Below are 10,616 nucleotides of genomic sequence, written 5' to 3'. Positions count from 1 at the left end.
GGCTGGATGAGCTAAGCGCCGAGAACCGCAGCCTGTGGGAACACCAGCAGTTGCTGCAAGCTCAGCCTCCGCCCGGGCTCGTTCCTCCGTCCCCAGCCCCGCTGCCCGCTATCCCAGTCACCGCCGCCACCGCCACTGCTGTCGCCCAGGAACAGCTCCAGAACCACGGACAGGTCCCGCCCACCTCGCCACAGACTGTACCGGAGCAGCCACCGATTCAGCACCACGGACAGTTCCTGGTGCATCCCTCACCGGGCCACAGCAGCAGGGCGCAAGCACCCCAGTCGCCCCACCAGCAGACAGGGGCGCCAGGGGCCGTCGCCAACAAGGAGAAGGAGCGTCCCCCGAGTTGTTGCGCTGCCGCTGGAACCCTCCTTCAGCACAAATCCCCCGCTGCCCTCGGCAAGGGCGTCCTGAGCAGGAGACCTGAGTGAGTGAGGAAGAGGGTTTGCGGACAGTTGAGGTGGGAGAAAGGGAAGCAAATGGGTATGAGGAAGAGCCAAGGGGGAAATGGGTGCACTTAAGGATCTGAAGGACTAAGGTAACGTGAAGTGAAGGGGTGAGAAGATGCCTGAGGGTAGAAGTGTGTCAAGGAGATTTGGGGAAAAGGAGGAAATGATATCAGTGTTTGAGAGGGTTTGGGGGTTGTTGGAGAAAAGGGGAATATCCAAACCATCACTGGGGGCAAAGAAGAAAGAAATTTGGTTTAAGTGATTGGGGATGTGGAAAACTAGCAGTTCTTAACGGGGACAAGATTGAGAGAAAGTTGGGGTGAAGATTAAACTGAAGAAAAGAGAACAGTTGGAGAATGTATTTAAGTTGGAAAAAATCTTAGAAGAGAGTTTGAGTGGTAAAATTATTTCAATGAGTAGTAAGATATGAAAAAGATGGAGGCTTGGCAAACAGGCATGTTAAGGGCTTTAAAAGGGCTAGGGTCCAGGAAGAGTAGACTTGGGACTGAGGGAATTCAGGAGGCAGAGGATAAATCAGGAATGATGTAAAAAGTCCGGGGCGGGGGAGGGGGGTGCTGTAGATAGAAGATGAGCTGGCTCTTTAATTGATGCAGTGGGAATCAAAGCCAGGAGTGGCTCATTTGGGGAATCTTACGCTGCTCTGACCTGAGTGACTGCCTTTCTTATGAATCCACACAGAACTAAAGGGGTGCAAGGTAACAACCCACCAAGCTAATGGAGGACTGAGTTACAGTATGAGGACTCAGTCTGGTTATAGCTTTCCCTCTGACACAAAGAGGATTTCTGTGCAGGGTGGTTGGCAGTCGTACAAAGGAAACAATGATGAGAGAGACAGTTGCCAAACGGAGTTGGTATTTCAGTGTAATTCCTGTTTAAATCTCTCTGTTAGATCTAGTGACTCCCATCCTTCTTTCCCTTTGGATTTTTGGTGATAACTGAAATCTCATGTTGAGTTGTGAGAGAAATAGTAACCCCCATTGAGGGACTCTAGGACCTTGAGCTCTTTCTTCACACACAATATCCATAAACTAGGAATATGGAAAGAAGAGATGAAAGGGGACTGGAATATTCTCCCCTGGGTATTGGGAAAGCTGTGATCATGTCAGTTTCCTTTCTCTGATTAGAGGTGATGGGATAACTGCATGGAAGAACAGCTCTGGGGAAATCAGCATCTGGTCAGCACCTGATCCTGACAATGATGACGCTAACGGAATTGATTAGGGGAAAGAGGGAAAAGAGCCAAGAATCTCATCTTTATCCAGTCTTGCTGTGCTTTAGATCTGGGGATACTTGTGAAGATTTTTATATATTTCTTAAAAACCCATGTTCTCCTCACATCTACTCTAGGTTAGAGAAGTTGGGTCAGGACATGTTAGCTCACAGGGTAGATTTGACCAAAACCATGAGACTTAAGGGGGAAAGGTCTAGGCCAGTGATGGTGAACCTTTTGAGCTCGGCGTGTCAGCATTTTGAAAAACCCTAACTTAACTCTGGTGCCGTGTCACATATAGAAATTTTTTGATATTTTCAACCATAGTAAAACAAAGACATATTTTTGATATTTATTTTATATATTTAAATGCCATTTAACAAAAAAAAATCAACCAAAAAAACGAGATTGCGTGTCACCTCTGACATGCATGTCATAGGTTCGCCATCACTGGTCTAGGACCATCTGAGTTGGCTGACCTAAATCATTTGATTTGAGCCCCCAAGAAGATGGTTTTCTTAGCTCCCTCAGTGGTCCAATTGCCCACCCTTTGGTTTCATTGTTTTCTTTCCTTATCTAGCATAAAAAGCAGAAAGTCAGTTTTCCCTCATGCTCATAGCTAGTTAAAAGGCCCATGATACTCTGTGGCTTTCCCCCCAAATAGGGAGATAAAAACTATTTCATTCCCTTTTCCTGAGGGCAGCCATGGCTTCATAAAAATGATGGTTCTTCACCTGATTCCTTTCCTCTTGTTCCTTATTGTCTCCTTCTCTTCCACTGCACCCCACATTGTTTGCATCCCTTCATGATACTATGTGGGCCAGAGAGGTTGAGAAAAGATCCTTTTTCTTGACTAATAACTTTGCTGTGGCCCCCACAGTGGCTTAGAGAGCCCTAACTCTCCTGCCCAGGTGCTCTTGCTGGGAATTCAGGGGTTTAGGAATCATCTGGATTCCATCCAGCCTCATATGGCAAAACTGGAGAGGAAACATCGTTTTTCCTTCTCCTTGTCCTGCTTCTGCTTCCCAGGAAAGCAGAACAAAAATAAGAAATAATTAGAGTGGTGGAAGAGAGTGGAGATTGTTGGAAATCTCTCATGTAGGAAGTTGTGCCAGGCACTAAAAGGTTGATATCACTGGTAGCTCCTTCATTTATCCAGATCCTCCAGCTTTTTCTCCTGCTCCCCAAGTCTGAACACCAAGAGACTTAGAGAGCATGGGTATGGACATGCATGGCTCACCTCCTTCCCAAGGCACTCTCTCTTCCATAGATGTGAAATGTTGGCTTGCCGGATGCCTTTGGACCACTCATTTCTCCCCACTGTTTTGCTTCAACCCAAATTTTCCCCACAGGACTTCAGGAAGGGATTATCTTTGTTGACTAGATCTTTGGCCTCAGCCTGCTCTCTACCCATGACACCCTCCTTGTATGTCCGTCCTCCTCTCCATACCTCTCAATGGTGCAGAGCTAGATGCAGCCAGCAGGCAGGGAGATATCTCCATGGATAGAGTTAGGGGAGGAGAAGAGCAGAGCCAGCAGCTCTCTCTCCAATATTTCTCCTAGGGAACACACTGCTGAATCAGTTCTCTACTGGGGGTGCTGAAGTAGAGGAAGAGATGACAGAGGGGGGTGTCTTTGGATTGTAATTTTGCTGAACTCTTTTCTAATTTCATACTTTCCCTTCCCTGGCCTCATTATAGTGAAAATGAGGCCCTGGTGAAGTTGCTGAAGGGTAGGTGAGGGTTATGAGGAGCCAAGCACTGTGTTAGATGCGTTATCTCATCATACAGTTGTCTTTTATCCACAGAACTCCTCTTCCTGCCCAAATCCAGGAGAAGCAGGAGCCCTAGGGAACCTGGGACTGGGAAATAATGGATTGTTTAATTGTCATCAGACCTGCATTAATATGCAGCTTGGCCTTGCTCCCTCTTTCAGCTGAGGGAGATAAAATAATGGTGGCCTTGGAAATTAGGCCAAGGAAGTGACATTATGGAGATAAGTGATTGCAGAGACATCATGGAAGAAGAGACTTCAGGGGTTAAAATTGTTTCTTTGCATGTTTCCTGGCTCTTGCTACGCTTCAGCCCCCACTGCTTTTGCCTCTTAATGAAAGCAGCAATCTTGGCTTCCTCCTCTTTATTTTTTCAATCAAGGCTCACTACATCTACAGAATTGATTATGCTCTTCCTGTCTGAAGCCAGAACCTCAGCCTGACCTGGCAAAGTCTCCTTCTTGCCATGGAAGCATATGGCCCTGCTTGAAGCTACTGGTGTCAGTATGACCACAGTTTCTCTGTTTGAGCACAGGTTTGCCCAGCCATCCAGCTATGCATTTAGAGCACCTGGACCCCAGGGCTTGCCAACATACCCAAGCCCATGGGCAGAGGATTTTTGGAGGCTAGGTAAGATCCTTGCATTATAATTCAAATTTAGCTCCTACCCCAAACTCCCCACCTCCAAGTGGCCACGAAGTCTGAATGGCTCAGTAGCGTCTGTCCTCTTTTCTTTTCCTTCCTCCTTAGTCTTTTTTCTATACACTTCTTCCTCACTATCCACCCTTTCTCTTTTTTTCTTCTTTCTTGCCTCTTTCTTCCTGCCCCTCACACACTTTCTCTCTCCTATATTTTCTTCTTTCTATATTTTGCTTCTACTTAAGCTGCATAGGGAAGTCTCCCCTTCTCCACTCCCATCCTCTCAGCATAAAATAAATATTGGGTCATCTTTTGAGTTCTTATACTGACTGGAGGCTGGAGGCTGGTTAGATCATTGGAAGTGCTTTTTACCCTGTTATCTAAGGTGCTGGTTGGAGTAGGTGTCTCTGTTTGGAAGTGCAACTCATGACCGACCCATCCTGAGAGCTATTAAAAGAGTATGAAGGTATATCAGTCAGTCAACTCTATTGTATCAATTGTCCAGTTAATCCAAAACCCTGCATTCTGTGCTGTGGAAAGAGGAAATAAGCAAACAGTTGTGGTTCAACATGCAGGAGACACATATCTGGAAACATCCAAACAAGTGTAAGCAGATTGCAGCTGCCTAGAGCTACCCTCTATCAGAACAGAATGGTGAAAGGGGTGAGCATACAAATCACATTCAGAGTCCAGAGAGAAGGTTTTATTGGCTGGACTCAAGGGTTTGTGTCAGGAACAGTAAGAGTCAAGGCTAGCTGGATGGAGAACAGGGCCCAGAAGATTCAGTGCATGGAATCACTACCGCATCTGCATATATCCTGTCTTCTGATGACATAGTTCCCTAATCCCCTAATCCCCTCCCTCCAGGCAAAACCCTATCCACAGGGTAAGGAAAGCCCTGGGACTCGGGGTCCTTGTCTATCGCATGACAGAAGGTCTGGTTGCTGAGGCCAATGCTCATCAACCTGCCTATCCCCCTTCTCTTCCTCTGTCTGCTGCAAGGAGAGGACTTGTAGCTGGTTAGCTGGAAAATGGGGCCAGAACGAAGGCTCACTGAAAGGAGGAAGTGTGTGGCTTTTTGCTCACCTGGAAGCTGACATGGAGTGGGCATTTGTAAAGATTTTCTGTCCCCCTCCTTTCCAATGGCCCAGACTGCTACGCTTCCGTCCCATTCAGCCAAAAAGAACACAATTCAAGAGAAACAAGTCATCCTGCCTTCTGGGAAATGTTGATGGCCTTTCTCCTCCTCACCAGCCCCCTTTGCCTTGCTCTACCCCTACTCTTTCCTTCCTTGCTCCTGAGCCCTTCCCAGACCCACATAGTCAACACCGTGGGGCTTCACAGTGGCAGCCTGGAGCATTTTCCCGTTAGCCCAAAACCAAGCAAGAGGAGCAGCAGTTGGTGCTGCTGATTCAGCAAATATCTGTGCAGCCTGAGTTTCAAAGGTCACTCATGAAAAAAGGTAGATGGGGTTAGGTCTGGGTGGAGAACCAATGAAAGGGAGGGTGATATGAAAAGAAAGAGGGGAGCTGGGACAAATAGCTCCGCTCATGATCTGGAAAGAGATTCAGATCTTGAATTTAAATCCTATGTAAAGATTTTCAGACAGACTGGCGTTGTTGGGAAACTTAAATATTTTTCATGGGGGCCCAAACATACCCTCAGTGACCTGGACACAGGGCAGCAGCAGCTTAGTATGGGGTTTCTTAGGAAGAGTTTCTGGGGACTCTGATGGCACCTAGCAGGTCCCCAGACACAAGGCCATCTGGCAGCTTTACAAGGCTTTGGGCACTGCAGCTCCTTCCTCCTCTGCAGGTTCCCACAGCGGCTGCAAAGGTCTTCTGTTTTCAACAGAGGGAGAGGGAGTCATCTCCATTTCGTGCAATGAGGAAATAACAACCAAACGAAAAAGGATCAGGAGTGAGGGAGAAATTAGATTTTTCAGGCTGAAAGGAAAACCAGAGAATCACAGAATTGTCAAGATCTAGGGCAGTGGTCGGCAAACTGCGGCTCACGAGCCACATGCGGCTCTTTGGCCCCTTGGGTGTGGCTCTTCCTAAGCCTTAGGAGTACCCTAATTAAGTTAATGACAAAGTACCTACCTATATAGTTTAAGTTTAAAAAATTTGGCTCTCAAAAGAAATTTCAATCGTTGTACTGTTGATATTTGGCTCCATTGACTAATGAGTTTGCCGATCACAGATCTAGGGGATGAAGAACATGAGCTTTGGAGTCAGGCAAAGCTAAGTATGAATCCTTCTCTCCTACTACCAGTGCGAGACTCTACATTCATTACTTACCTTCTTTGAGCCTCTGTTTCCTCATTTATAAAATGAAAAGTAGTATGTGCTTTGAAGGGTTGTTGTAAAGTTTAAAAGTTAAATAGTATCAGTTGCTTAGTATTGTTCTGGGCACATAGTAAGTGCTCAATACACTGCAGTATTTCTAGAGATAGAGAACCCAGGGCCCAGGACTCATCCACAGTCAGACCATAGTTACAGACTGGGATCCAGGCAGGATTCCCTCCCTTCTTACAGGCCAGCTATCCCATCTGCCCTTTCCCCATCTGCCCTTCTACCTCTGGACAATGTGTACCCAAGCGATTCTAGATACATGAATGTACAGCTTACACTGAAATGCAGCCAGGCAGGCCAAATCCACCGTCCATTAGTGATCTGTGTTGAAGGCTCACAATTTGATAGCTGAGAAATGTTTCCTTAAGCCCAACTTAAATCTCATCTGCTGTATTTGGGGATTTGTACTTAAGGTCATTGAAAGGATCTGAGTTATCACCCAATGCCCTATGGTAATAAGGATGATCACCCATTTTCTAAATGTAGAAACTACAGTCTCATCAAGTATATAGACTTATGAAGGACAGAAGGGAGGGTGGGAACAATGGGGCCTGAACCAGGAGACTGCCTCCCACCTGAAATGAATGAAAACTAAATCCACTCCTTCAAATTCTTCCAGCCCGGGGATGGAAGGGTAGACCTACTCTTTTCAGGACTCTGAGGTCAGAAAGCTGAAAAGAATAGCAGGATGAACTGAGGAAAGGAGAGGCCTGGTGTGTTGTTGTGGGATTTTTTGGCAGTGGATGGGGGCAGTAGAGGTTAGGGGAGGATTCTGCTTTATCTGGTCAAGCATAGAATGTAAAAGAGTTTCTTCTCGAGAAAGACTTTCTTAGATGAAATACCTCCTAGGAAAAACAAAACAACTGGAAAAGTAGAGATGGTGGGCTTCTAAAATTCTCTCCCAGGGTGGTTGTGGCTGTGAGGCCACCATAGGCAAAGGCTGCTGCTGCTGCTGCTGGTGTGTGTGTGTGTGCTGTTTTGCTGTTGCTCTTTGTTTGGAATATCCCATCTGGAAGGGTCATGTAACACTGCAAGACTGGTGTATGCACTGAATGGTGCCTCTTGTCTTCAGCAAGTGGGCAGGCTACTGTGGACAGAGAGCACGCAGGCCTGTCCAACTCACTGCCCACTTTCTGTACTGGCATCAGGCCATTCCCTCTAAGCCATAGCTACAGGGGATGGAGGGCTTTAGGAAATGGAATAGGGTTCCTCAGCCCCTCTGAGGAGTCAGGTGAATGCCAGAGCTAGAAAGGTCCTATTAAAGGTCATTTGATCCAAACTTCTCAGCCCAAGATACAAGTGACTGGTACTTCCAAACTAGTTAGTGGCAGACTCTTTATCAGATATTCCACAATTAGGGATTCCTTGGTACTTCAAGGTTATCCCCTTGTTAAAATGTTAACTATCTGAGGACAGGAGAAAAACAACACATTTAGCTATATCAGCCTTTTACACTTCAGCATGAAAGAGCGTATTTGAGCCATGTCTGAGAACAGGTTTGATAAGGGCGGAGGTTGTCATGGTTGACTAAGGGGCCAGGTCAAGAGGCTCATAAGGAGTTGAAGGGCCCATGAAGGGGGCTGTCCAGAACTTACATGATCTTTATCACTGCTATATTTTGCTTGGAGTTGGAACTGCCTTGCCTGGACCTGGCAAGCAAAGGGGAGGGAACTGGGCACTCCCTCATTGGCTTGTCTTGGAAAAGTAATTATCTGAGCCATAGAAGGGATACTGTTCCAATGAGCTACATGTGTAAAGTCATAAGGCAGGAATTTAAGGAGCACCTGGTGCTTGGTAATCTCTTTTGATTCTCTCTAGCATCTTAAAATAACATTTTGGAAGGAAAAATTTCACACAACTCTATTGGGGTTAGCTATGGAGGAGGAAGATGTGGGCAGGAAGGGCTAGCAGACAGTAGAGGCTAGTGTTGCACAGGCCTGAAGAGAATGGGGGATGAGAGGCTAAGTCAACATCTAGGAGGTATTTGATAAACACTGCTTGAATGAATAAACTCTTAGTGTGTAGGGCTCAGGCAAGCTCATAGGTGGTTGAGTGGAAGGAGAGAGGTCAGCTGGAGGGAGGCCCACTGGGCAAATAAGTTGTGCTTAGGCCCAATAGCAGTTTCTGCAGCTGAGCCTGTGTGAAAAGCTGGATCTGAGGCTCAGCTCTTAAGGATGTTTGGGGAGTGACGGGGACATGGGTGCTCCTCCCAGCTAACAACTCTATCCATGTGAGCCCTCCTCTCTTTCTGTGTCTGCTGCTGACAAGTCCAGTCCTCAGCCTGGGAAGCTGCATTATTAAGCATGACAAAGCACTTGAGCGTTTCATCTCAGAGACACACACACACACACACACACACACACAGCCTCCTCAGAGGGTTGAACTAGAAATATGTAATGGGTCTATGATAATGGGAGGGAAAGGAAGCTTAAATTGTGGCCATGTCTCTAGGTAGAAAGAGACAGAGAGTGAGCTGGATACTGGCTGGGATCACCCTTTGGCCTGGAAACGCAGCAAAAACCAACACCCAGGCTCTATCGAGGACTTTCCTTCCTATTTCTGCATCAGGCAGGGTCAGGTCTGTTCAGGGAAATGTTAGGGCACTGACGGGGGGGCGGGGTGGAGGGGTAAGTGGGGGTGTGTATGGGACTGAGTGGATGTGTGTGTGGGACTGAGTGGATACAGCTGCGCACAGGTGAGTGTATTAGTGGCTTGGGCTGGGGGAGACTGACGTCACCCACACCATGCAGAGGATGTGTGGGCCTCACAGCAAAGGTCAGCAAAGGTCTTCTTCCTGTCTCCCCATGACACCCTGGTCTGTCACCCTGTCAGGACTCGCAGTTCCTTCTTCTTTCTCTGCATGGCTTGTTTCATCTCTCTTGGCTGGCCAGTTCCTTCTGGGTCTTTTCCTCCACAAAATGGGGCGAGTCTACAGTGCCTGGCTCTAGGCTTTCTCTGTCTCAAGGGAGCCTGGGGACCAGGGGATTTGCAGTCTCTGGAGGCTGTAAGCTCCTGGGAAGAAGGCTATCTGGAGGGTGGATGGGTGCAGGGGTGGGCGTCTGGGACTCTCTACTGAGCTATTATATTTGGAAGCTCATTAACCCGGCAGCAGGGAGATGCTGGAGATGCAGGGAAGGCTGCAGTGTGGGGTTTCCCTGCACCTGATTTGGCCTAGCTGTGGCCTTGGCCTTGCACCACATGACCTCTCAGGGATCTGGCTAAGTCAGGTCAAACTGCTGTCTCCCTGCCTACAATGAGGAATGCACCCCACATACCAGGCAGAGAGGCAAGGTAAGTCTATAATTTCTTGATAAATGATTTGAATCGACCACGCTATTCATTCAACCCATCAACTCAACACAATGATTATTTAAAAACAGCAACAGCAACAGAAACTCTACAAAGTAGTTGGGAACCCCTTGCTTGCATCCAGTTTCAGTGATTCCTGTGCACAGCCTGGGCTTTACAAACAGATGCCCAGAATGCTTCCAAAGTGGCTATTTGCCATCTTTGACATTCTTAGAGCTACTTAACTCATAAGATCCTATCAGGGAAGGCCATAGGGAATTCCACGGACAGATAAGGGGGACACTTTCCTTCCAAGCCGCTGGTCTCCACCAAGAAGCCAGGACTCCTGAGTTAAGTGCCCACCTTCACAGAAGCCAAGTGTAAGTTTGGAGCAACCCCCTCCCTTTCTCTAGGCCAATAGGAACAATCACTTTTTACCCCTCTCTCCACTCAGCTGACCAAGTCTGTGGCAAAGCAGAGCTCTTTAGAGGTTGCTGCAGCACGAAGGGCCCAGCCTAGATGTGAAAAGTGATTTTCAAATGAGAAGAGCCTTAGGAAGGGAGCTCAGGATGATGAAATGAATTCTGCAGGGCCTTCCAGCTCTACATACCCCAGGAATTTCCACTGGGCTCCTTCAGGTCATTACTGTTGAAAATCCGGGAGCAGCTGGAAGGTAGAGATTAGGTCCAACCCTCTCCCCACCTGAGGTCTCCTCTCCCGCCTCTGCCCGCAATCTCGCTCCGAAAGCCTGGGGAAGCCCTTCTTTCCCCGTGTCCCGGGGGCTTCTCGGTGGGAGGGAACGCGGAGTCAGGCTTGCTGCTGCGTGGGCGGCCGGAGCTGCTGACACGCAGAACGGAATCTCCCAGCCCACGCACTCCTCC

General features: G+C 47.7%; 1 protein-coding gene across 1 annotated transcript in view; it reads left to right on the top strand.

The window, feature by feature from the left end:
* Positions 1-2: 2 nt before the first annotated feature.
* The window catches only part of IQSEC3 (IQ motif and Sec7 domain 3), a gene marked incomplete at its 5' end in the record, with an annotated part of 108,881 nt that continues 98,267 nt past the window's right edge, over positions 3-10,616 (top strand). Inside the window, one exon of the mRNA XM_006771318.2 lies at positions 3-430. Coding sequence (XP_006771381.2) covers positions 3-430 — 428 coding nt within the window. The remainder of the gene's footprint in view (positions 431-10,616) is intronic.

This window comes from Myotis davidii, unplaced genomic scaffold, assembly GCF_000327345.1.
Source record: "Myotis davidii unplaced genomic scaffold, ASM32734v1 scaffold944, whole genome shotgun sequence".
Lineage (NCBI taxonomy): Eukaryota > Metazoa > Chordata > Mammalia > Chiroptera > Vespertilionidae > Myotis > Myotis davidii.
This window is presented reverse-complemented; position numbering and strand designations above follow the sequence as displayed.